General features: G+C 36.6%; 1 protein-coding gene across 3 annotated transcripts in view; it reads right to left on the bottom strand.

The window, feature by feature from the left end:
* The window catches only part of LOC133524711 (protein Fe65 homolog), a 152,338-nt gene that overhangs the window by 58,397 nt on the left and 66,820 nt on the right, over positions 1-27,121 (bottom strand). For 2 of the 3 annotated variants that reach the window (XM_061860849.1, XM_061860848.1), the window contains exon 2: positions 17,947-18,111. The exons of the other annotated variant lie outside the window; for it this stretch is intronic. In XM_061860849.1, the coding sequence (XP_061716833.1) occupies positions 17,947-17,968 (22 nt within the window). In that variant the 5' untranslated portion in view covers positions 17,969-18,111. The remainder of the gene's footprint in view (positions 1-17,946; positions 18,112-27,121) is intronic. 3 annotated transcript variants of the gene reach the window in all.

Genomic DNA, 27,121 nt, shown 5'->3' with positions numbered 1-27,121 from the left:
TCAACCCTAGAATACGCAATAAATTTGCAAAACGCCTCAGATATACAATTTTATTATGGGTGGTACGATTTAACCAACTGGTCGGGTAAATCGTACCGATGGCAGTGCTTCCGAAGAAATCGTTTGACTTTGTTAATTTAATCTCAGAATGCTCATCTTCATAATGAATGTAGCCAAGTAACTGAACTTTTATATGCACAGTAGAACAAATTTGTAACTACCTCCAAAAACAAAATATCCAAGTTTATATAAAAACTGGTACGATATATCCGATTCTCCCCTATGAAACATAACATGAAGCACAAAAAGCTATAAAGCTCTAAAAATCAAAGTTTTGTCATTATACTACATAATATATAATTAATAATGATAAACGTTGATTTTCAGAAGTTTATTAACAAAAATATTTTATTTTTAATAAACGTTCTTGCTGAGATTTTTATGGATTGATAATATCAGTTCAGTACAACACAGTTTTGGAAGTTTTTTTTTTATATTGAGTCCATATCATTCAGCCGACCATTGATCAATTATTAGTCAGTATTGGGCACTGGTAGGGCTTCGGCGCCGTCCCCGGAGGCCCCGCAAGCGCGGACGGCCGTTTAATTTATTAGGTCGTTATGATATCCAAGGGCTATTTTACTGAACCTTCTAATGTAATATAAATTCTATTGGACTCATCGCTTAATAATTCTAAAAAATTATACCTAATGCAAGAGAAAAGTGAATAACCCCTAACCCTAATGAAAAGTGTTAGTATTTTTGTATTAGCTACGGTTTAAAGGTTTCATAATTAATAAACACTGCGTTAAGAACCCCTAGTGTACATTTTTCCGACACCGTAACGTGATGTACGCGTTTACGTTAAGTCTCATTTTCTATGGGATTTAAAAATAGCGCGCCAAGACGTTTTGGTAACTCAAAACCCCATATAAAATGAGACTTAACGCAAACGCGTACGTCACGTCGCGTTATCGAATAAATTTACACTAGGGTTCTGTTCTTTGAAGCTGTAAAAAAGTTAAACTTCTAAGTTATCGTTAAAAAAGATACGGCCGACTATGGCTTAAAGAAACGTATATTTCGACACTTTTAAAGGAATCAAAACTTGTAGGGATCTTCCTCTTGATATTGGTTCTTAGGTATAATAATTTGATAATAATCATACTTTAACTCTAATATATATGATATCGTTTTACAATAGGAGACATAATATGACCCAATCGATTGACAGCTTTAAAAGGCACCTTGAGATCACCTTATACAGTCACCTTCCACCGAAACAAATAGCTTTACAGGTAATTTCAGATTTACTTTTGCAGACCAGTGCAGTGTTATTCATTATTTATTAGATGGGTAGAGTAAGGCAGCAGTTTACCTAAATGGCAACGAGTTACTATAATTAATAAAAAGTTTCATAACAGTTAATCTCATCAGCTGCTGAATGTCAAAGTCGGTAGGTGTTGAATCGCGAAGAAACGTCACTTTGAGATGCCCTGTTAGAACTAAACATTGAAATAAGCATATCTCTAAAGGGGTCCACTGTTTAGCAGTTCGCCGGACGATATCGGCCTGTCAGTTATTCGCGATTGTCAGCTTTTGCGAGTTACTGACAGGCCGATAGCGTCCGGCGAACTGGTAATCAATGGGCTCCTTAAACATACGATCTTGTAATTTGTCAAACGACAAAACAATCGCTTCGTTCACTGATATAAAATAAGTACTACAAGGCGAAGCATCTAATTGCCAGTGAAGCACAGTACCTACTTAGGTACCTACTTACTTGGCGTTGAATTGAAACTCTAGGTCCATGGGGTCCCAGCGCGCACAAGTTTTTTGGAGAAATCGCGAAACGTCTGGTTGACGTAACTGGTGACCGAAGAGCTGGCGGCTTCCTCACACAACGTATCAGTATTGCGATACAACGAGGAAATGCCGCCAGCATCCTTGGTACAATGCCTCAAGGGCCTATTTTAGATATAAGCTAGTTATAGTAATCATCTGTATATATCCATTATAAATAAAATTGTTTATTCCTTAGTTATAGATAGTAGATACTCGTATATGAATCGTTGGGACAGACGAACCAAATTCAGACGTCTGTATTTTTTTATGGAGGTTAGGATATGTCCATCCGATTTTATTAAGAGTCCATACAAATAGAGAAAATGTTTTTCCACTTCTAAATATATTCCATTCTACATGATTTTAGTATGTTGTCTTTTAGTATATGTGTGTACTTTTATTAAATTATGACGTTTACTTAACACTTGCACACGCTCGGCTATTAAAATCGCTGCCAACTTATATTGGTCTGACTCTAGCTATCATAGTACATGTATGCCACAAATGCATGTAAACAAAACGTTTCAAAAGTCAGGGTTACAACGTAATCCATTACGCTGGTGTCAAGTTCAAAGCTAACTTTTTATACAATTATTAGCTGGTGTGCATTCCATGTGCATTCTGCATACCATGTGCATTCCAATGGAAATTGCACCTATTGGTTACACGAACATATGAGTATATTATTTTCATGTTACATAGCTCGAGTTTATTATATTCTTGGCAAAACTAGTGTTGGTCAAGACTCGAGTCCTCTGCTTTAAGACTCGACTCAGTTTTTCAGACTCTCATAATTAAGAGGGAACTCTAGTTCTTTTCAATTTAGACTAGTCTTTTGTAGAGACTTGAGTCCTTTTCGGAGAACTTGTATTTTTTACAAATAACTTCGAAATGCGTTGTCTTTATGTGAAATTCAGGGATGTACAGTCAGCGTCAAATACTTTGTAGCAGTCAAAGTGGCCAAATAGTTCGGTACACCATACTAAATATATGGTGTACCGAACTATTTGGCTACTTTGGATGCAACAAAGTATTTTGACGCTGACTGTACATAACATAAATCATACAATAACGCCTATTTACTTTACTGTTGTTTAGGTAAAACCTATAAAATTGTTTACTGAGTCTTAATTCGGAGACTCGAGTCCTATATTTCATAATCTCAATGGCTTGTTTATGGTAAAATGTTGCCAGAGTTTATAAAAACTGATGATAAATAGTATTCCTATTACTACTAAATGCACGCGACGGAAATATTTTAGTAGGTATGTAGTTTTTTTTTATATAAAACCTTTTTTGTTTCTACATAATACTCCAAGACAGTAGCGTAGAAGCGAGACGAAGTATCGATTGGCGAGCGACCTTCAGACGATCGCGCCGACCTGGCTGGCCCGGCTAATTATTACAAATTGGACCCTATTGTCACAAAGATAAAGCCTACTTCTACATAGTCTGACAGACATGTGTCCGACCTGGCTTGCCAGGCTAATCATTACAAATCGGACCCTATTGCCACAGAGATAAAGTTAAGTTTCCTTCTACATGCTATAACAAACATATGTTGTTGACAGTCCTACTACCGCGAACACCGATCTTCGCAAATTGCGGGCATCTTTCTCTTTCAGTCCAATTAAGGCTTAGAGAGACAGGAAGATGCTCGCAATTTGCGAACTTCGGTGTTCGCGGTAGGCCCACTGGTATGTTTAGTTGAAAATGAACTTTATTCTGTTTATGATAGAGATGGTTTTAGATTGTAGTTACCTAGTATAGGTATTTGTATCATGTTGTAGAAATTAGGAATTGTTCCCAATTCTACAGATCCCCATTTCTACATGGGTGTTCCTTGTGGCTTCATCTAGTATATTATGTACAGACAGCTTTAATATTTGACTTTATTAATTTATTTATGAGATGTTTTACATATAACAAAATGTTTATACAACATTTAATTACTTACTCACTTCACAAGCTCAGTGACCTCAACAGGATCTTTTTTTTTTTTCTTGGCCTCTAACACAAGAGAGCGCCACTCTACCCTATCCTGCGCCCGTTGGATATTCCGAGGGCGGACAGGTATTTTAGGGCTTCGTCACTCCTGCGGTATCTGGGACGCCCAGACGGACGTTTTCCACCCGGGTGCCCCACATACGCTCTTCTCACAGCACGATCCTTTCCCATCCTCTCCAGGTGACCGGGCCAGCGGAGTCGTGTGGCTTTGATCTCGCCTCTTCTTCCTACGCCAAGTTCCATCTTCATCTCTGATAGGCCCCAGAATCTTCCGCCAGATATTCCTCTCCGCCACTAAGAGCTTGCTCTCTTCTTTCTAAGTCAGAGTCCAAGCTTCACACTCATATATCAAAATTGGCTTAAATACAGTCCTGTAGACACGGATCTCGGTTGGTCTACTAATCAGCTTGGACACTAAAACTCGATGGAGCGCTGTCGAGCATGCTGTGGAGGAGCTGTGGATTCGTAGATCTATCTCTTCCTCCCTTCGGTTAGTATCAGTTACTGTGCAACCAAGGTACCTTTATATTTATTAATTTAACCAAGGTACCTAAAATTATCCACACCTTGTAGGTGGTTGCTTATTGTTATAGCTATAAGTATATAGATGCTAAGAACCGTTGGCTGCGGCCAACTGCGGCGTTGTTCTATAAGCGAGCACGTTTTTTTTGTCTTCCTGCTTCCTAACCTCCAAACCAACACTTCATCACCATATATTTAAGAGTTAGACTCTTGTCGGTGGAGCGATTTCCATGTGTGTCGGTCCTCTGCCTTCTCCTTGACAGCCTGATACGACACGACGTTGAGTTTTTCCTTTACTTGCTCTATGTAGGTTCTTCTTGGTCTCCCCCTCCGTCTCCTTGCTTCAACTCTCCCTAAATAAATAAATATTATAGGACATTATTACACAAATTGACTAAGTCCCACAGTAAGCTCAATAAGGCTTGTATTGAGGGTACTTAGACAACGATATATATAATATATAAATACTTAAATACATAGAAAACACCCATGACTCAGGAACAAATATCCATGCTCATCACACGAATAAATGCCCTTACCAGGATTTGAACCCAGGACCATCAGCTTCGTAGGCAGGGTCACTACCCACTAGGCCAAACCGGTCGTCAATTATGTTCTTGATATATTCGTCGTGTCGTAGTAGGTGTCCAAGCATCTTTCCTCTTCTATTATCTATGGTTCTCAACAAACTCCTCTTCTCTCCTATCATGCGAACCAACACTTATACAACACTAATACAATTTAAGCTTTAATTTTGATCGCGGCAAGATAAACCGTGCGAGGAAAGTTCAAATGGAAAAGATTTTACGTTATTACTTATTTTTAAGTCAATTTTATTTATACATTAGGTTTATTTTTAGTACCTAAGCGAAGAGGTTGCCAGAGCTCAACGAGGGGGGGAGGGGTTTAGGGTCGGCAACGCGCATGTAACTCCTCTGAAGTTGCAGGCGTACATAGGCTATGGAGACTGCTTACCATCAGGCGAGCCGTATGCTTGTTTGCCACCGACGTAGTATTAAAAAAAAGTGATTCTATTGGTTCTTAACAAAGACATACACAATGCATCCTCGCACATCTCTGATGGAAACGCAACCTTCATCAGTAAGTTATTCTGCTATTGTGCTATTCTACGTTACTTTGTGCAAAAGATTCGTTTTGTAATAAATCTTAGTCTCGAGAATGGGAAAGAAACTTGAAACCTTATCTACATAACATACCTAGATAATTTACCTATGTAAATCTTTTATACCTATTTATTTATACGTAAACCCGCTCCGTTATTTACATATTGACAGACAACGTAGGACTTATGCCTTAGGGAGTAAAAAGGGGGTAAGGGGGGAAGGATCATATTATACATCGGTAATAATTAGTTTCTTCATCACACCACACACAGGTGTACTGAAGGACAAAGGCCTATATTGATCCCGCGGGAGTTATGGACTGTTAAAAAAGCTATAACTCCCTAGGGAGTTAACGATTTTTTTATTGTATCACTAATTCTTAAGAAACAAGTAGGTATAATAAATAAGTTTTACTTTTATAATAATGACGTTTATAACTTTTTTTTTTGTTTCTCAATATTTAATTTGATTAATAGCCCGTCAAAGAATGACAATATGGCGAACGAATGTTTGGAATGTCACCGTATTTAAGAACTATTTCGCTTAAAAATTTACTTTTTTCTTCGCAAGTATGATGAAAAACATTGTGTGTAACTCCAGGGGTAAGAATATTGCAAACTCGGGCCTTTAATTATCACCCTCGTTTACAATATCTCACTCGAATCCGAATCACAGGGTTCGAATCCCGGTAAAGGCATATTTGTTCCTGAATCATGGGTATTTTCTATGTATTTAAGTATTAGTATATTACATATATCTTTGTCTGAGTACCCACAACACATGCCTTCTTGAGCTTACCGTGGAACTCAGTCAATCTGTGAAAGAATGTCCTATAATAATTATTTAAAGACATTGATACTCGTAAATTAAATAAATATTGTGTGTAATACCTATTGTATCTAACTAGGTATTATTATTATTATTTTAATATACCTAGCTATGTATTTTTTCTAAATAAAAAAACATATTGTAGAACTCAAGTGCCTACTGATACCATTGACTTTTCTCATTCACCATTTGTTCAACAACTTGCAACGTTGTAATGGTTGTAACATTACAACAAAATAATGTATTTAGACATAGCAACCAAATACACAAAATGTCTTAACACACAGTATCTTGACTACACTTATAACCTAACGTCACTGGTCGACACAACACAATTTTACCGTTATTAAGTACCTTAAGCGGCAAATGGGGAACCTTAATGAAATTGGGAGCAAGGTTAGTAGTATCTATTAAGATTATCGACACGCACTACCCCTTTTAGTGAAGCAGGTTAATGTACAAAATGAAGGTATATATGTACATAACCTATAATGTAGAAAAATAGTGAGATTTTTTGTAAATAAGCGTTGATTGGAGGTCTAGAGGTTATTTCAACCAGAAATGTCAAAATAAGCAATAAAAAATACCTTATTCCTGGTATCTTTTTGTACATTTTGTTACATTTATCATCCCCTTTTCATTTTCTCCTCTCATCTACTCAAAGGTTATTTGGAACAGATCATTCAAAGGGATAAGTTCGCTATTGTACTTCTTACTAATTGTATGTTACTTTTAATATGTATTTTTGTGCAATAAAGAGCTTACTACTACTACTACTAAAATATTCGTTAATCGCAGAAAAACATGTTTCAATGAACAATTATTTTAGTCTGAAAATCCATAAGTTTACCAATAATTTCCGTAGGTCTCGGTTGCTTATAAAAAATACACATTACGAGTAATAAGTTAATAACTTCAAATGTATGTGTATGTGTGTTTTCTGTTTGCCCTGTACTCGTCAATGTTGTCGATGATTCGGTGACTTAACGAGTGCGGTAACAACATGACTTTCAACTCGTGCGCATCGCGCAGTTAAGATCGTCAACAGTATATTGATTCAACGCACCGGTGCCAGCAAGGATCAAAATGTTACACACTATCAGGCCAATTCGAACGTGCACTAACATCAAAGCGATATTAGAGGCATATGGGCCTTATTCGAGATGCACAACTGTCAAATTTCGCGTCCACATCAAATCAACACTTGATTCTATCGCATGTTGATTGTATCAAGTGTTGATTCTATCAACTGTGGATATTATCATTTGGAACAATCAAAACTCATTCATAGAAAAAATAATCAAACAAAAATCAACTTTGTTTATTACCAATATATAGTTTGAAATGGCTCTGAACTCGAAATGGTTCGGTTTGATTTGATTGTCACCTGACTGTGGATTGCTAATGTCAAATTTTGACAAGTGTTGATTTTATTGCTAGACTTTTTTGTCCATGGGCTTGGGCACCATCTTGGATTTTTTGACGTACGACAGGGAATACCCTTCCTTTCCTACAATATATGGCATAGAGTAAAGCGTCTTTTTTTTTTAAACATAAGTTTACAGGAATCAGCGACATCTTGTATTCGATAGGATAAGTAATGCGCTATGAACAATGCGGCGGCGAGTAGTGAAACTGTACCTGACAACGTCAATCAATTAAAAAGTGACCACACAGTTGATGGTCGATAAAGGCGATTATTAATTGAATTTTAACGACAATAAAGAACTATTGACATGCGATCTTTTTGTTGAACCCACACCTACACGTCGAATAATGCTCGCTCCACATATTCTCCTATAAACGCTCAAAATTGTAAAAAAAATTGATGCAATTTACTCCGCACCCAGTCTCAAGTTGCTTCTAAACCACGTTCACGAACCAAGTTGTAACCTAACACATCTGTAAATATAAGGCATATGATTTAGAGATAAAGTCCGTTTTTTTTAAATTACGAGATGGTTCATGAATAACCTTTATTACTATAAAAATAATACTACATTTGTCAATTTTTTTTTCTGTATTGCGCTATTACATAATGCATAAAATTGATATAAAGATAGGTACCATAGTAGCTCGCTCACTTGGTCTATCAACAACTATTTTAATGCTCTTTGTACTCGTATACGCGACCCCATTGTATGTACAGTCGCCATCAGATATATCGGAACGCATGTATGAGATCTCAAATTATTAAGATAAGACCTACTGTACTGTCTATATTACTTACCAAGACCTAAGTACCTATTATTTATATGTACCTACACAAAGAGAATTCCTATGTTAAAAGGAGATTAAATACATATTTTGTTATTCAACTACAAATAAAATAAAATGTATCTTTATCAGTTTACACATTTTTTTACCGATTTCTTTAATAAAATAAAACATTAAAGTATTATGTGACTATATTTCATTGTCTTCGGTGTAGATTATTTACTGATGTTCCAATTTCCTGTATCAGTTTGGTACCAGGAAATATAAAAACTACACCTCTTCAAAAACTTTGCTGGTAGTTCGACATCTGTAAGTTTAAATATAAAACATGATAAAAACACTTAAGTCAAAAACGTATACATAAAATATTTGCCCTATATTCTGGTCGCTCGGTAGGGTGCTCAGAAGGCTGGGTGCATTTCCGCGCTGGTTAACAATGCTGATCCTCTGGTCACCAGAAGCCTATATAAGGCGCTCTCATAGAGCCACGCTAGTGCCCTAGAGTTTCAAATTCAACCCCAAGTGCCACAAATATGTAGTTAAGGGTTTAAATTCTGGATCAAGAACATGGAATACTGTTCGCTAGTAAGGCCATAGGTATTAGAAAAAAATTATAGTAGGAGACGGCCGTGGTCATGGTAGGTGGTACAGGTGAGCCAGGCAAGGTCTGAAATTATGCACCTATTTTACTATAACTTTGTTCACCTGTGTATATTTACTGTTTCCATGATAATCATTTTTAATATGTAGCCCGTGTAATCGGGCTGTATCATTGGCCTCATATTTTTTAACACAAAATCATAATTTTAATTCAATAATTAATGGTGTTTTACATATTAATCATTAATGTACCTATTTTGCTAAATTTTCTTGCATATAATAATATTGTTTACTTCAATTGACGTGTTTATTATTTTCGTTACTATGTCAACGTTAATACTTAAAAAATTATAACGTGAAGGTTGAGTCCGCAGTACAGTTACAGTTTACGTACATAGTGGCATTAGCACAGTCGGATTAGGACCAAACTCGAAATGTCTGAACGGTCATGAAATTTGGTATGTAAATATATACGTTAAAGGCCCCTTTTTCATGCCCACACCATTTGACATTTGGGGACCTCGAGGAACCGCAGCCATCTTGGAAAATGTGGACCATCCAGGAGAAATTCGCGTTTTACTCTAAATCTACGTTCTTTATTCATTAATCGTGTAAGGTAACATTCAAGCTTATAAAATTCTACATAAAATAGTTTTAGACATCTTTGCGAAAAAAAATGATCTTGCTTTAAAAAATACTTGCTAAACCCAGATTTAGCCCTTATACCCTTTCATGGGATATTCTCTTAATAGGAAACTTGGAAGAATAAAAATTCCACTTTTAACTATACATTTGTACATAATCTACCCCAATATCAATATTTTACTTGACTGCAACTTAACCAGAAAGTAGGGTTATGCCCAAGTAGCACAAAGGTTCTGTATAACTGCATTTTTACAGTACACCATGGATCCATTAGCAGCTAAAATTGCTGTATATCAGCACTATACCTTGGTATAATGCTGCTGTAACTCTAGTTTGGGCACAAATTACGTGCTGTACTACTAAATGCTGTACAATTGAGTTACAATTGCACTATATTAGCATTATTAATGGTAACAGCTACTATAAGTTCTGAACATAGCCTGAATAATGAGGTACTTGGTCCTAATTATAGCTAATATGCAGCCATACTCATACTCATCCGCAAAATTGGGATAAGTGTGAACATCTTAAATGCTTTAAAGAAGCTAACAGTAACTTATCAGTAAAATTGTGGCACAATGCAGAAACGCGTTTTTAATTTTTACTCAGTATCTACGAGAGAGGCATTTGAAGTGCAAACTAATAAGTCGTGTTGTGCGTGAAGTTGCCATTTTGTGGACAAATATTAAGTTAAGGTAAGTAAATCTTTGGGTTATTTAATTACTTATGTGTGAAGTTTTATCGGGAATGTAACTTTATTGTGAAATACCATATATATTTAGGTCAAAATTTCCTCGCGCTCTCTTAATATCTACAAATACGTGAAAAAGTTTTAAAAAGAAATAGGCTATTTGCACGTATATTTTTTTTACATATTCATTTTACATGTAAGCTGTTTACATATTCATTTATTTTTAATCTAAATCAGTTCCATATCGACCTTTACTAAAATAAACCAAAAGGATAAAAGCTAAATCTTTATAATAATACGAGTTGCGTACTTAAAATGGTGGATAAACGGGTAGTCAGTGTTAACTTTAATTTAGTGCTCAATGCCATATAAATGGCCACGTGTGGGTTACAATTCAGCTTTGAGTTGAAAAGTGAAGCACTTGTGATAAAGAAATCAGTAACGGATCGTTGTGTAGGGTGGTAAAGGTTCACATTTATACCAGTTAACCAGATATTCCGTCTATGGATTCGAGCTGTTAGGGTTCCGTTGTTACTAAACTAAAACCATGCATGACATTCCTTTAATTTTTAGTTTTTATTATCTGTAAGGTAAATAATTTACACTATTATAAGCTGTTAAACACACCAACACACCACTGATGTCATAAAAATTCAATTCCTGGTAAATTATAACTCAACCAGCAGACTAAATGCCGACATAATTTCTATTATTCAGCCCATGTCTGAATTGACGGGCACGAGTGTACAGATTTATAGCAGTACGCTGCTGTGTAGCTGCATAAAAGACACACTTGCTACAATTGTGACCTATATTGATGCTGATATACGAGTAAACTCTATCAGCTGACTAATGGCGTAAAAGTGTACGTTTAAGCAGCAAAGAGCATTATATCTGTGTTTATGAACTACACATCGTGACTGTTTGCCTTATAGAGGTTCACATGTTTTCTCTTAAAATGCAAGACCTTTAAAGGTACACCTGTGAACCATTATTCAGAGAACAGCACTATGTGTGTCCACAAAATGCGGTTTTGCAGCAGACAGGGTACAACGTTACTAAACGCTGAATAGCAGTGATTCTGTGTCGTCTGTGTAGCGCTTAATAGGATCACTGTACAGAAAAATGCACTATATTGTGTCACGATATTTCTTATGCAGCTTTGACAGTTCGCGTAGACACTAATAAGTCGTTAAAAGTGCTAAAACAACCGATGTGGACCTAGTGTGGAATTATATAATGCAGCTTTGTGCTACTTGGGTGGGTATAAGTACTGAGGATTCAGGACACCCTGTAGCTTAGGATACTGGACGGATTTTTTAAATGACGTATTATTTAGCCCTAAACCTTTTTCTTCCGTTAATTTTAGTAACTTTGTATTGCATAGCACTTGTATACTAACTGTGGATCTACTGATGTCTGTTTTACTGTACTCCGCTCAATAGTTTAGGCGCTAGAAGAAAAAATATGATTTAATATTCGGAGTCCTCTCAAAGCGGCTGTATTGATTTTTCTTTAATAGAACAAGTAAAAGTAGGTTGTGAATGGCAAGAGGAAGCTAACGATAAGTCTTTAAAAAAAATCCGTCCAGTATCCTAATACCTAGCTACTGGGTGTACTGAATCATCAGTACTTACACCCATAACCCTTCTTTCTGGTTTAGTCACAGTAGAGTAAAATGTTAATATTGGGGTAGACCACGTACAAATGTATAGTTAAAAATAGAATTCATATTCCTCCGAGTTTCCTTTTAAGAGAATGTCCCCTGGAAGTGTATAAGCGTTAAACTTAGATTCAGCAAGTATTCTCTATAACAAGATGTATTGTTCTGCAAAGATATCGAGGACTTTTTTGTGTAGAATTTAATAAGTTTTAATGTTGACTGTTGTGTTGATGGTACACATTTTCCAAGATGGTTCGGATTCCTCGAGGTCCCCAAATGTTAAATCGTTTGGGCATGAAAAAGGGGCCTTTATATTTATATACATAATAAATTTCATGACTGTTACAGAGATTTCGAGGTTGGTCCTAATCCGATTATGCTACATTGTGCGTCCGCAGCAAATTCGGTTCTCCATACAAATGTAGTTACGCTCTCATTTTAAAATGACTTGCTAGATTGCTCTGAAACTTTGTACTTACAATAGGATATGGTATGTCTATGCCTATAATTAATTTAAAACATAAATGTGAAATGAGAGCCAATTAAGTTCAATATTAAGAATATGTGTCGTTGTTGACTCGCCGACAACGGAATTGAGAATTTGAGGTGCCATGTTCTGTGCTGCGTAGAAAATCCTGAAATTATAAAGGATTTGTCTTGGCTAGTTTTTACGTATAGGCTACGTATCACCGAAACGTCACAAACACCACGAAGGTTCGGCTTGTACGGGCCCTCGTTTTTCCTATATTCTTATACGCTGCGGAGACCTGGACTATATATCCGAAAGACAGAGGAGAAGACGATAGACGCCCTAGAAATATGGTGCTGGAGGAAAATGCTGGGGATATCCTGGACCGAGTTTCGGACTAATGTCTCCATCCTTAAAGAACTCCGTATCAAGCAGCGCCTTTCGACTCTCGTAAAGACCCGCATACTCCGTTTTTTCGGTCACGTCTCGAGGAGGAACAACGACTCCATAGAGCGTCTAGTGGTGCAGGGTAGAGCAAACGGAAAAAGACCGCGCAAAAGGCCACCTATGCGATGGACTGACCAAATCAAATCTGCCATGAAGGGTCCCCTGAACGCATTTGCCAAAATGACCCCCAACCGCGAAAAATGGCGAGAAATCGTACGGCAAGCAACATCTGCGCCTGATATCAGCAGTTGACCACGACGCTCTGCAAAGAGTACAACGACAAAGAAGAAGAAGACGTATCATATTTGTCTAAAATTTGGTTTGTTGGTACACACACAAGGGATAGTCTCTAGCTAGGTACGGGGTGCCACACTCGTCAGCGCGACGGCGATATTTTTTACCTTTTACCTAAAAATCTCAAATTTGTGTACGGGCTCAGCTCCTGTTTCGTCTTAAGCCTGAATTTAACAGATTCTGACTCACAGGGGGCTTTGAGCATGCTGTTGCGTTCGTTTTCAAATTTTGAAAAAAAGAACTAGCCTAACAACACAATAAATGCTTGTTTTTCCGCATTCTTCACTATATATCACGACGGAAGACCAGCGTCAGCGTACTACTTCAGTAGGACCTGGCATTATGCTGAGTGTTCACCTTTTTCAGTATAATTATATACAGTGTACAAGTTAGTTATAAGTCATTTTTTCTCTTTCTTCCTCTATATGTATTGTATAACTGTGTACTTATACTGAAATAAATGATATTCTATTCTATTCTATTCTATTCTATTCTATCTCCCTGTCTCACTACTATCTGACCTTCTAACCCAGAGGGGAAAATATACCTTATTGGGGCTACTCCATCTTCCTCATGATAATATATTTTACTTTACTGAAAAGCAATCGGTACATGATACAAGACGCACATTGTTAAGAGCCGGGGTTAGAACCCACGACCATTGGTTTTAAAATGAAGCTTTGTATATAATTTGTATCTTTATAATAAATCTGTTTTCTTGTTGACATTTTGTGGTATTGTATTGCTTTATGTTAATTGTCAAGATATTTCTTTCATCCTGGACAATTGTCACATGCGTCACATGTACGTTTTTATGATAGATCTACATAGACGCAACTGCATGTCATTGTCAAAGAGCATATAATCACTACGTTTTAAGAGACGGGACTTCCATACTAGCGAGTGGAATCAGTTTGTTTCGCAAATCATTACCAAAATGTACGACAAAGAACTGTCAAAGAACCATAGTACCAACATAAGCGATTTAAATAGTGTAGTACGCTACACGCTTACGATTCTTATCGATATCGATAAAATGGGGAGGGTTGAAACATAGGCTCCTGTCAACAAATTTTGTACTCGAAATCAGGTTAGCATCGAGTCCACATTTAAGTTGTATGTTATATAGTGGATAGTTCTTAATTGGACTACTATCTGGTCGGGCTTAATGTGGACCCGAATTATTTTAATACAGTTTTTAAGTCGTGTTTTTTTATTTTATTAAATGCTTGATTTTCATAATGATGTGCACATACATGTTTGAATAAATGTAACTTTTCTATGGGAAGATGTATCAGGTCTTCGTTCCCAACAAATTTGGCCCACTGCCTGCATCTGAAACCATACAGCCTTGGAAAAACATGACTTTATCTACAGTTTATATTCCATGTGTTTGCTAATGAGATGATCAACTGATTATTTCGCGCTAATATGCATCTATAAATCATGTTTTTCGGCATCCAGTTATCAACAGCCCTTTATCAATGCTTTAACTTTTTATGTATTTATATGTCTGTTAATCATGAGAACGGGTCTGGCCTTGTTGACAGCGACCCTGCCTATGAAGCCGATGGTCCCAGGTTCAAATCCTGGAACGGGCATTTATTAGTGTGATGAACATGAATATTTGTTCCTGAGACATGGGTATTTTCTATGTATTTATAAATACTTATAAATTAGGTCTATGTACATATATATATACATTATTGCACAAACTGACTTAGTACTAAAGTATGAATGGCATGTGTTGTGGGTATATATATATATATATATATATCGTTGTCTAAGTACCTTTTTGCACTAAATAATAAAGAAATTACACGAAATACCCGAACAAAACATTGAAGCCTTCAAAACAAACAAAGCAATTAGGCTGACAGTAGACTTGATGTAAACGTGACAGAATAAATAGCACTGACGTTTTCTTTTTCTTCGTTGGCAATGATTTGCGAAACAAATTCCATACAAAACTTTTTTCTTCCTAGTTGCGTCAGCCTGATCGGAATTTGGCAGCTAACTCCATCTTGCGTCCGGTAGAAGAATCAAAATCGTACAGGTAAAACTACTCTCTGCCTTAGGATCCCCTTTTAAATGTCATAAATCCAAACATGGCAGCCATACCCATCGATAAAAAAGTCTACCGTTGATCTAATTTCATTTGACAGTTAACTAATACGTATTCGACACGCTTATATTTGACAACTAGAATCCTGACTAGAGCTGGGACTGCGTACCAAAAGTACGTCTCTGTTACTCGTACCAAAAGTACGTCTAAAATACCAGTTTTACGAGTATGACCCCCAATAGGCAGTTTACGTATTTGCCGTGCTTAGGCGTCTTACAAATAAGGATTATTTATACAAATATCGACTTATTATTTCGGTAAGGGTCGGAAATATGGTGGCGTTTTGAGTGAAGGCTATGAATCTATTGTCATATTTTTGTTATATATTATTACATTATTTTTAGATACAACAGACACCCAGACGACCATCTGTTAACAAAATTTTATTTTACCTAAAGTAACGGTAAGAATGGAGGTACGAGGTGATAAAAGTTTCATATTTGTTTTATTTCAGAAATCAAAGTCCATACTTTTAAATACTCGACAAGCTAAAAGTAGTCTATTACAAATAACCTGTTCCAAAAACTATTCCGGTACAACGCCCCGCCTCTAGTGTGGATATTGTTCACTGACAGGTGGTGATAATAGCAATTCGACAAGTCACAATATTTCTCACATCAAATGGAAATCAACACGAAACGTCACTTTTAGCATGTCGAATAAGGGCCCAGTTACTCAGGCGTCTCGATAGCAGTAATACATGTACCGAGGTCTAAATTATTTTCGTTGTCTTGTTTTATGTCCTCAAAAAATGTAACGGAGTGTAGCTTATTGTATGAGATGAAATGCATTTTTTTTTTCATGTGGATTATAATCTACATCTAGAAAGACATGCTATAGCACTCCTTTTTTATGTATTTAAAAGAAAACACAAATGCAAGCGTGACAGAGTGGTCAGAAACATGACAACGAAAAGAATTTTGACCCATGTACAAGTCAGAGCAAAATGAATGCGCGATTATTTTTCTACGTCAGTGGCAAACAAGCATACGGTCCGCCTGAAGGTAAGCAGTCTCCGTAGCCTATGTACGCCTGCAACTCCAGAGGAGTACCCACCCACAGCTATAATTAGCCACGGAGTGGGTGCCACAACGTAAACGCCGGCATAGTCGGCCTAAGAGGAGATGGCGGGACGACCTGGACGTATTCTCAGCAACTGGACGGATGCTGCAGTTAATCAGGAAGATTGTAAGTCTAGGGGGGGAGGCCTTTGCCCAGCAGTGGGACACTTTATAGGCTCGTTAAAAAATATTTATGAGGTAAAACATAATAAGAATAACAGGTATGTATAGAATATATATTGGCATCAAGTAAACTATTTATACACTTTATTAAATTGTGAAATAAAAATTTAAGCATATTCATTAATAATCGATCGTTATCATCAAACAATGCTTTCACTTTTTCTGTTGTGTAGATGGCATTTTGCAACAATTATCCATACGATCGCACCAAACGATAATGCTAACCTCTTAAGGCATTACAATTTTCAATTCAATTTTCTAAAACAAACGAAACTCGCTCTAATCGACCTATTTTTTTATATTACGTCGGTGGCAAACAAGCAGAGCGTTACGAGAAAAAAATCAATCACGCAATGAGTTAACGTACTGGATATCTCATTGGCATTGTTGTATAACTCAATAAAGTATGATGATTGGGCGCATTCAATAATCAAGTTTGTAGTTTGTTTTGACGGGTGGAACCGATTTGATTTCAAAATGACGTGTCCAGTTTTATGATACTAATTACATCATGGCAGGCAGATATAAGCATTTTTGTATGTTTTCCGGTATATACTTTAGTTATTTAACATAATAGTCGCATTGGAAGTAAACATAACATAGAAACAATTCATTTTAATGTATATTCAAATTTTAAGCGAGCAAAGCTGAATAACAAAAAAAAAAATACTTACGTACCTGATGCTGATATTATTTTTAATAGTGAGAAAATTACTTGTAGTTACTTAGCTTTAGGTGAGATATTTTGCAGGAAAATATTTTTACAAAAACAATAGGGCCTCATTATTAAATCGGAATCATACTGGTACAAGTTTTTTTAAAGAAAACACCGGTGGAGTTACAAGTGTATTACTATCTTCATACCTACGTAAATTTGCAGCGTTATTATGGCTCTGGCCGCGTAGCCAACGTTACAATCGTTCACGCTCCGTAGCGTATCGTAGCTATTTCTCTCTGTCACTCATCCATATTAGTGCGACTGTGACAGTTGCGTTTCGTTCGCCACGGAGCGTGAACGATATGCACGTTGGCTACGCGGCCTGGTCTTCAATCAAGAGATACTTCACCAGTTGCTCTGCTATAGATTCTAACGACATAAACATTTATTGTAGAATACTATACTATCTGTATATAGCATATAGCATAGAGATAACTAAACTGAGATTACTCGGAAGAGGTATGTAGGTATACGTCCATAGAATAGAAAAAGAAAGATTATACTCACTGTCTCTCTTATGCAGCCCCATGTTGTACGTGATGCGCGGGAGCACTAGTGCGCGCACGCACACATGATACAGATCCAGTAAGACACACACAATCACTTCACATCACTAGCTATTTCGATTTTAGATAATAGCTGAAGATCGTTTCTACTTATATTGTGAGTTAGCTGTATAATAGGAAAAAAAGTGTTAGGGTTGAAAAAGATGAACTGCATTCTAACTGAGATGTTTTATCAACCCTTTGGTCGTCCGCTAGATGGCGCGGTTGCACGGAACGGGTGAGCGAGTGAACGAAAAGTATGAGCACCACTAGCTGTCGCGGACGCTTGTGACGGATTTTACCTACAATGGCACCCGCGTGCGTATGCCCGCTCCACGCACCCGCGCCAGCTTGCGGATAACCTTAGCCAAATTTTCTATAAAATGTGGACTCTCCCTCACTCCTCACATAAACGTCGACATCTGATGGCAATTTTTTTTTCGCGATTTCAGAGTTGATTTCGTACCAAAAGTTTCTCAGTATGATATTATGTATATATTATACAAGATGCCCGTGAGCATTGCGAGAGATTTTAATGGTGCATTCCTGATGGCAACAGAAGCAAAAAATGTTATATGACTTTTTGTGAAATTCGAGAAAAAACATTTTTTTTTCCTTTTTGTCGAACACATAAAACGTAATTTTTATTAATAAACACAACCTAAAATTAACTAAAAAGTTTTTTTTTATATGGGGGTAGCCTCTCGAATACATTTTTTAATTTTTCGATGTCAATCATTGTATGTCCAGACTACACCTCAAAGTGGCAGTACCACAGTCAAAAATGTGTTTTGTACCGACTTATGGCGAAAGAATGATTTCGAAAAACATTTAATTATCTCTGAAACTAGGCCCAATCCAGAAAATTTTATATGACATTTTAGTTTCTAAATATTACCAGGAATGCTTAGTTAAAATGTCTCGCAATGGTCACGGGCACCTTGTATATACATATACTTTGCAAAAATCTCTACGGGTTGGAAAAACACCGTGCATAATAAAGAAGCACGAAGAATTTTGTAAATTGACGCGCCTGTTCTTATTTCTATTACGCGCGTAATTATATAGCTGTCCCGCTCATGATGCGCGCGGTCAATGACACAATGACACTGTGCGAGCGGTACAGCAATATGCGCGTGCGAAAGAGATAATAACAGTCGAGTCAATGTACTAAATTCCTTGTACTAACAATAAGTGTCCTTTTCTAGTTGTAGCTGTCATACAGTCCGGCTGTTTAACCTTTTGAACGCCAAAAACACCTAAAGGCTTCGTTACTAGTCGTGCCCACAGCGCCAAGGACATCCATAGGTGTTATGAAGGACACTGTCAAAGTAACCTTCACACTTCCGAGTAAGGTTTACATTAGCTCGCTTGCGCCCGGGAGCTTGGCGTTTGAGTGATGTTCGTGTGTGTGACATAAAGCGTTCAAAAGGTTAAGCCCTAACCTTTTAGGGCTACGCTTTAGGCTACGGTTGTGATATTTTTTAAATGGAGAACGAATTATAGCTAAGTAACTATTCGTATTTTGGTAATTCGTGGCTTCAAGTTTATCTTAGTCGTTTATCGCGTGAGAAATACCTACGACGTGATTCGCAATAAAACATGAACCTTTTTTAACACTACGCCTACGTGATAATTTATAGCATATTATATAATACCAACATAATACCTCATGAAATATTTTTGAAATAAATATATATGTCGGCGGCCGATCGTAAAATCAGGCAAATCATGAAATTCCTAGGCATTTCGAGAAACGTTAAATTCATTGTTTCGTTTCTGAAATCGACGGGATCCCGCTACGCGGTACGCTTTAATGTGACTACCGTCAAAACATTGCATGGAAACTTTACGATCGGCCTAATATTACGATCGGCCGCCTATATATAGAAGGATACAACGGATACACACCTATATACTTGAAATGTTCACGATTTTTATTACAATTACTAAGTTTGGTTAAAAAAAACAAGTAGGAAAAAAATACCTGATACCATCAAATTCGACATCCGAATAAAGATATATCTCTGCAATTTGCATTTAAAAGTGTGTGTCACAAACTAATTGTTCTTTATATAATAATGATAAATACTTTTGATGCGTTGTCTATTTGTCTAATGCGTTTTATTATGATTTTTTATGTCAATTACAATGTTTTACAATACACATTCAGACAATGGAAAGCGCCGAAATATTGAAACGTAATAAATATAAGAGCTTCGGTGGAGAGTACCATTTTGTATCATTTGGCGTTGAAACTCTAGGTCCATGGGGTCCCAGCGCGTACAAGTTTTTTGGAGAAATCGGTGGTGGTGACAGAAGAGCTAGTGGCTTCCTCGCATAACGTAGCATTGCGATACGAGGAAATGTCGCCAGCATCTTTGGTACAATGCGCTGGTGTAATACATCTGTGCATATCTATTATGTAAATAAAGCATTCAGACAATAAGCAAGAACAGAAAAGAAAACGCGCCATAATCAACTGATTGCAATTTATCTGGAAAATTTACTTTTACTATACCTAGTTAGGTAGGTAGTCAGGTATAGTAAAAGTAAAATTTCCAGATAAATTGCAATGCAGCACATGCAACCATCTTTTCACTTTTACCACATCACTATGCGACTTGCGTAGCCGGCAGTCCGACCCGTTTTAGGAATACTAAGTGCCATCATAATACCTAGTGCATAATCTATGTGTTGGCCTCTAAAACATGGCAAATATGTACCTACTTCAAACTTTTCAAATTTCACCTGGAATATATATCCATAATTCCATATATTAAGTGATTAGAGAACAGGGTACGTAGACAATATGCCAATCGTTTACGCTCCGTAGCGTAGCGTAGTTATCTCTCTGTCACTCATCCGCATTAGTGCGACAGAGACAGATGCTTTTCACTGAAAAAAATATTATCCATAGAACACACATTTTAGATTAACTGCTTTATACAATAGGTATCAACAATTTTTTGAAAAACAGTAAATTACAAAACAATAACGTTAACTGTTTGAACATTTCTAAGAACAGCTACTACGTTTTAGCTACTCAAAACAGTAGAATTGACTGTCTTTTCGGAACAGTAAAATTTACACTGTTTTGTTCGATAGGCTCATATGGAACTATTAATAGGCAGCATGTAAGTTTCACTTTGGAAACTTCCAAACTGTAGCCACGCGGCTACAGTCACATATTTTCAAATTTTCCGATCACAATCCGTCCTACTGACGTCAGGAGTAGCGGAAAAGTTGCATGAAATTTAAGTGAAATTTTTACGGTAACATTTTATCAGAAACATTTCCTGACAGTTATGTAATTTTCAACAGTTGAAATATGTCACCGCTTAGGAAATATGTGAAATGTTTCAGAAATTGCCCATCGTTATTATTAAGTGTTAATGCACTTTCAATTGTTTTAAATGTTTCTCTTTTATTATTTATTATTTATTTTATTTTTTTCCCATATAGGTATACAAGATACACTTATATCCGTCAATGTACATTATCAATTATTTTTGTATTTTCTCAACGTTCGCTACGAAACGTTAACGATTAGCATCTTGTCTACGCACCCTGGTCTAACGAGATATAATTTCATTATTTTCACCTTGTCCGACGTTTCAGCTGGGTTCTACCAGCCTGTGATCACAGCTGCAGTGATTGCAGGGCCTGCCACGAACACCGAAGTTGGCTAATTGCGGGCATCTTTCCCTGTCACATTAATTACGCCTTAATTGGAGTCAAAGAGAAAGATTCGCGCAATATGCGAACATCGGTGTTCGCAGTAGGCCCGCAGGTGTGATGGTGTGGGTAAAATAATGAAATTATATCGCGTAGACCATAATTTCATTATTTTCACCTTGTCCGACGTTTCAGCTGGGTTCCACCAACTGTGATGACAGAGGGCCTACCACGAACACCGAAGTTGGCTAATTGCGGGCAACTTTCCCTGTCAAACTAATTACGCCTTAATTGGAGTCAAAGAGAAAGATTCCCGCAATATGCGAACTTCGGTGTTCGCAGTAGGCCTGCAGATGTGATGGTGGGGTAAAATAATGAAATTTCATTATTTTCACCTTGTCCGACGTTTCAGCTGGGTTCCACCAGTTGTGAATACAGAGGGCCTACCACGAACACCGAAGTTGGCTAATTGCGGGCATCTTTCCCTGTCACTCTAATTACGCCTTAAATCCTTAATTGGAGTCAAAGAGAAAGATTCCCGCAATTTCCGAACATCGGTGTTAGGCCCTCAGGTGTGGTAGTGTTGGTAAAATAATAAATTATATCACGTTATACTAATAACTACGAGTAAATATGTGTAAAAACAAGTTATATATAGTGTTATAACATATCCATATTCATCACATATCAGCAAATGTAATTAAACTTAGGGAAAATATTTAAGTACGTTCATAACTTGCTACTATTCAAAGTTTTCTATTAATTAATTAAGCGTAAAGAAACTAACCATCGTTCATAATTTTAATTTTGTGGTTATTCTTAAATTTTTAATTTAAATTACAATGCTGAGTCATAGACAATAAAAGGTCATTGAATTTATAACCTTTGTGTTAAATTGATTCACGGCAGTCAGAAAATTAGTTTTACGTAATTAATAAAAAAAAGAAGGCCGAACATCTTATGTAGGTACCTATTTAAAATGAGCTAAGAACCTGCTAGAGAATACCTAAAAATATTAAGTATTGTACCGTGCAATAAAATTATTGGCAGTCAATAATTTAACTAACTAACTGCTTTGGCTCAGCGATCCAAAAAGAATCTTGGCCTCCGAAACGAGAGAACTCCACCTATCCCGATCCAGCGCGGTTTCCTGCCATGAATTGGCATTCAGCCGACGCAGGTCCGCCTCCACGACATCACACCAGCGGTACCTGGGGCGCCCGATCGGTCCACGGCCGGTTGGTCGCCCCAAGTACGCTTCCTTGACTACGCGATCCTCCCCCATTCTGAGTAGCTGACCGAGCCAGCGAAGTCTGTGGGATATAGTTAATTTAATCTTAGAACTTTCTAAAAGCAAGATATTTCACCCCGTAAGAAATAAAATAGATATAATATTCGTATTTTTCTTGGCAAGCTATACACGCAAAGGCACGGAACGGCTTTAAAAAACTATTAGGGACATGCATGGTTAATTCATTCGCGTCTTTCCGGGTCGTTTAACTTTTGTTGGTTTCGTCCACAGAATGGACCTTTTTAGGGTTTCGTAGTCATCTTGAAACCCTTATAGTTTCGCCATGTCCGTCTGTCCGTCTGTCCGAAACTGTGCTCCGTGATCCTTAGGTAGATTATGCATTGCGACAGAGCTGTAAAATAAAATCTCGAAAAAAAAAAATGATTTTTTTGCAATATTTGTTTTTGACCCAATATTGTCTTTCGAAATGAATATGGGTCTCAAAATAACATTTTTTTAAGTTAATATTTTCGGAAAAAATCTCTCCGAAAGTAAAAACAAATATGTCCCACTCCCACCCCCTCTAACTTTTAAGCCATAGGTCCAAAAAATATAAAAAAAAAACGTGAAACAAAAGCTTAGTAAATACTTTCAAAGAAAACTATAGCGAACATGATCGGTTCAGTCGTTTTTGAGTTTTCGCAAAAATCTTCTCTTCTTAGTAAAAAGATGTTCTTGACCAATTCTTCTTAAATTTAGGATGTTTCACCTCGTAAGGATGAAAGTAACCTAACTTTATATAACGTATGTTTTTTTGTCAAGCCATGCACGCAGCCGCGGGCGACATACGCCTGGGAACTGTTTTGAATACCATCGTTACGCCGAATGAAAGTTAGGTTTTTGCATGGCATTAGTCACTTTCAGGGTACTGTGGATATGGTTTAGGTTTAAGATTTATTTTTATTTTAGTGCAATTACATTATTTTAGACTTTTTTTATAGTTTAGCATTAGAAAGTAAGTGATCTTGACGTGTCTTATAAGTAAAGAAACGCTTTTAAAAAATAATGTAACAATTATAAACCATATAAATAAAAAAATAAAATAAATACTATAGGACATTACTACACAAATTGACTAAGTCCCACAGTAAGCTCAATAAGGCTTGTGTTGAGGGTACTTAGACAACGATATATATAATTGTTTATAAATACTTAAATACATAGAAAACACTCATGATTCAGGTACAAATATCCATGCTCATCACACAAATACATGCTCTTACCAGGATTTGAACCCGGGACCATCAGCTTCGTCGGCAGGGTCACTACCCACTAGGCCCTAGGCCAAACCGGTCGTCAACCTATACAATATACAATTATTTACATTCTTTTGCTTTCAGAAGTAATATAATCTCATTTTAAAAAGGGTAAGTACTTCAATAATTTCCAATAAAAAGACATCAAGATTGTTTACCTGTTTTCGAATGTTAAAAAAACGAAGTTTAGTTCTTTACGTATCACAACTTATTTTTTAGTTTATTTTGTCCCGTTGCTGAGTAATGGACTGTTACTTCTTTATCGCCATTCGTCAACACAACTTATTTTATAAGGTTTGATATCTGGGAGACAGAGAATCGAAAAACGGAAAACATATAAGAACTCTAAATGCGCGTATTCCTTGAGACAAGACCTAGCTGGATCGTTTTTGCGCCCCCTGAAACCCCCTTATAGCAAATTTCATCGAAATCGTTAGAGCCGTTTCCGAGATCCCCGAAATGTATAAATATATAATATCTGGGAGACCGGAAAACATATAAAAACTTTAAAATGCGCGTTTTCCCAGAGATAAGACCTAGCTAGATCAATTTTTCGCCCCCTAAAATCCCCATATACCAAATTTCATCGGAATCATTTGAGCCGTTTCCTAGATCCCCGAAATATATACAAGAATTGCTCGTTTAAACTTAAAGGTATAAGATATATTTGTTAATTTTAACTTTATTCAGAACTCCCACTGTCTAACAAAACCATTCTTTCGCCTCTCTAGATTTGTATTATTATTTTTTTTCAATAAATAGACAGAAGCAAGAACATATATTCAAGTGGCGCGGAAGGGTCCTGGATTATTAACAGGCTACCTTCCCCCATACAACCCAATCGTTCTACTGCTTCAGAAGAAAAAAACTGTGTGAACTACGAGTCTTCTCTGGCTGCTGATCGTCGTATATCTACCAGAAATACAGAACCCTTCACTTAAGAAGCGCTCATACAAAGTTTTTACCATATTAACACAAAGATGAGCCGATAGCTGCGCTCAATGCGTAAAAGCGAAAGGCTCGTTAAGATAATTGCTCTTTAAACTTGCGGTAGCATTTTTATGCGATTATAATCGTTTTATGACAACCTGAACCGGTAGTACAAAATTAATTTTAATACTGTCACATAACAAAACTTATAAATAGAAAATAGGCGCGTAATATAAAATTTTCTACGGGAAAACAACATTACGCGCCATTTTTTTTAATTTATCGCTTTTTTCTGTCAAGGTCGGTGTGCCAGAATATATTTATAATTTCATAATATCTACAATTTTACGTATACTCTGACACACCCACTTTATGAGTAGAAAAAGGCAGCAAATTTAGAAAACATAGACGCGAAGAGACTTTCCGTAGAGCATTTGTTTTCGCGCCTTTTTCTACTGACAAAGTGGATGTGCTAAAAAACTAACAAAAGTCCCCCAGCCCTGTTCCCTACGAAAGGGTGTCCATAATGCTGACTACATGTCTTCGTTGAATGGCAATGCCATTATCTGCCAAGGAATGAGCCAGCCCTAGGGTCTACATATAGTGTGTTGAGGAGCATCTTCTAGAAATCTTTAAATAAACTACCGGTAATTGTATTCTGTAATGTCAGTTTAATTTTTAATTGACTTTATCAAATACAACTTGTAAGTACCTACGAGTAAGCACATATTTTTATTGTCTCGCAAATGGAAACGATTGCGAAATAATTTTATGAACCCATTAAAGGTATTTAAGAACAGGTTTTATGGAAAGCGATGTCATTATGAATTCTGTTTATAAATATTGGTTTTATTTATGTAGTAATTCTGTAGAGCGGTCACCACGATACAGGCCTAGTCTAGTGTGGGACCACTGAGCTAGTTATGTAATTATATCTTCTTTCTTTTAATAAACGATATTTATTTATTGTTGTCCAAAAACAATATCAATTAAATTGCACACAATTACGTTTATACCCTGTATAACTACTGTATTTTTTCTGTTATTATAACATTTGTAACTAACACCGTATGAGTTTGAGCTTGAATTAAAGGTTAATTTAATAACACAAATGACAATTAGAGTTGCCAGATTTTTATTTCTGAAAATAGTGATGTGCTAAAACCGATAATTATCGCAAAAAACGTCACCTAGGTATGTATTAGAAGACGCAATATATGATTTTATATTAATTAGAGCATGTCGTGAACGCTCTAACGTAAATATATGAATCAAAGTGGAATTTGTTTAGTTTTAATTAAGGTTTATTTTATAAGTAGACAAGTATAGAATATAGGTATATTTTTTAATTAAGTTTGATCCTGAAAAATCCTAATGTATATATGTTACTTTGAAATAGTTTTACCCCCTTATTCGTAAACGTCTACTAAAGTTGACATGCCGCTAATAATCGTTTGTCAATTTCCATCATACCAATACGTCGGAAAGGGACAAACGATTATTAGCGGCTTCTCAACTTTAGTAGACGTTTATGAATAAGGGGGTTAGTTTTTAGTTTATTTATTAACCATAATGTAACATGATCATTACATGGTACGAGTAAGTAAGCATTTCACAATATATTCTACGTTTAACCCATTATGCACTAATCACGACACGTTGTCATTTTGCCTCTACGAAGCATTTGCGCTACATACCGGGAAATCCATGTTATCGGCTACGAGCGCAGCGTTACAACTGTAGCTCAGCGGTGAATGTGTTAAGAATATGCCTCCATATATGATACTTCAAACAAATACAAAGGCGACCTTTAACCCTTTACACGCTAGACTTCGCATCTCATAAAGACGTTCTCATTAACAAAATCTTTCAAAACAATCAAACATCGGTTTGTTCTTATTTGCATATATCCGTTTCGCAACACCAATAATTAGTTCACAGTCCACTGAGCGCGGTAATGGGAGGCCTTGCGTGGCGTGGCC

This window comes from Cydia pomonella, chromosome 14 (assembly GCF_033807575.1).
Source record: "Cydia pomonella isolate Wapato2018A chromosome 14, ilCydPomo1, whole genome shotgun sequence".
Lineage (NCBI taxonomy): Eukaryota > Metazoa > Arthropoda > Insecta > Lepidoptera > Tortricidae > Cydia > Cydia pomonella.
Note: the sequence above shows the minus strand (reverse complement) of the source record. Positions and strands in the feature narration are given on the sequence as shown.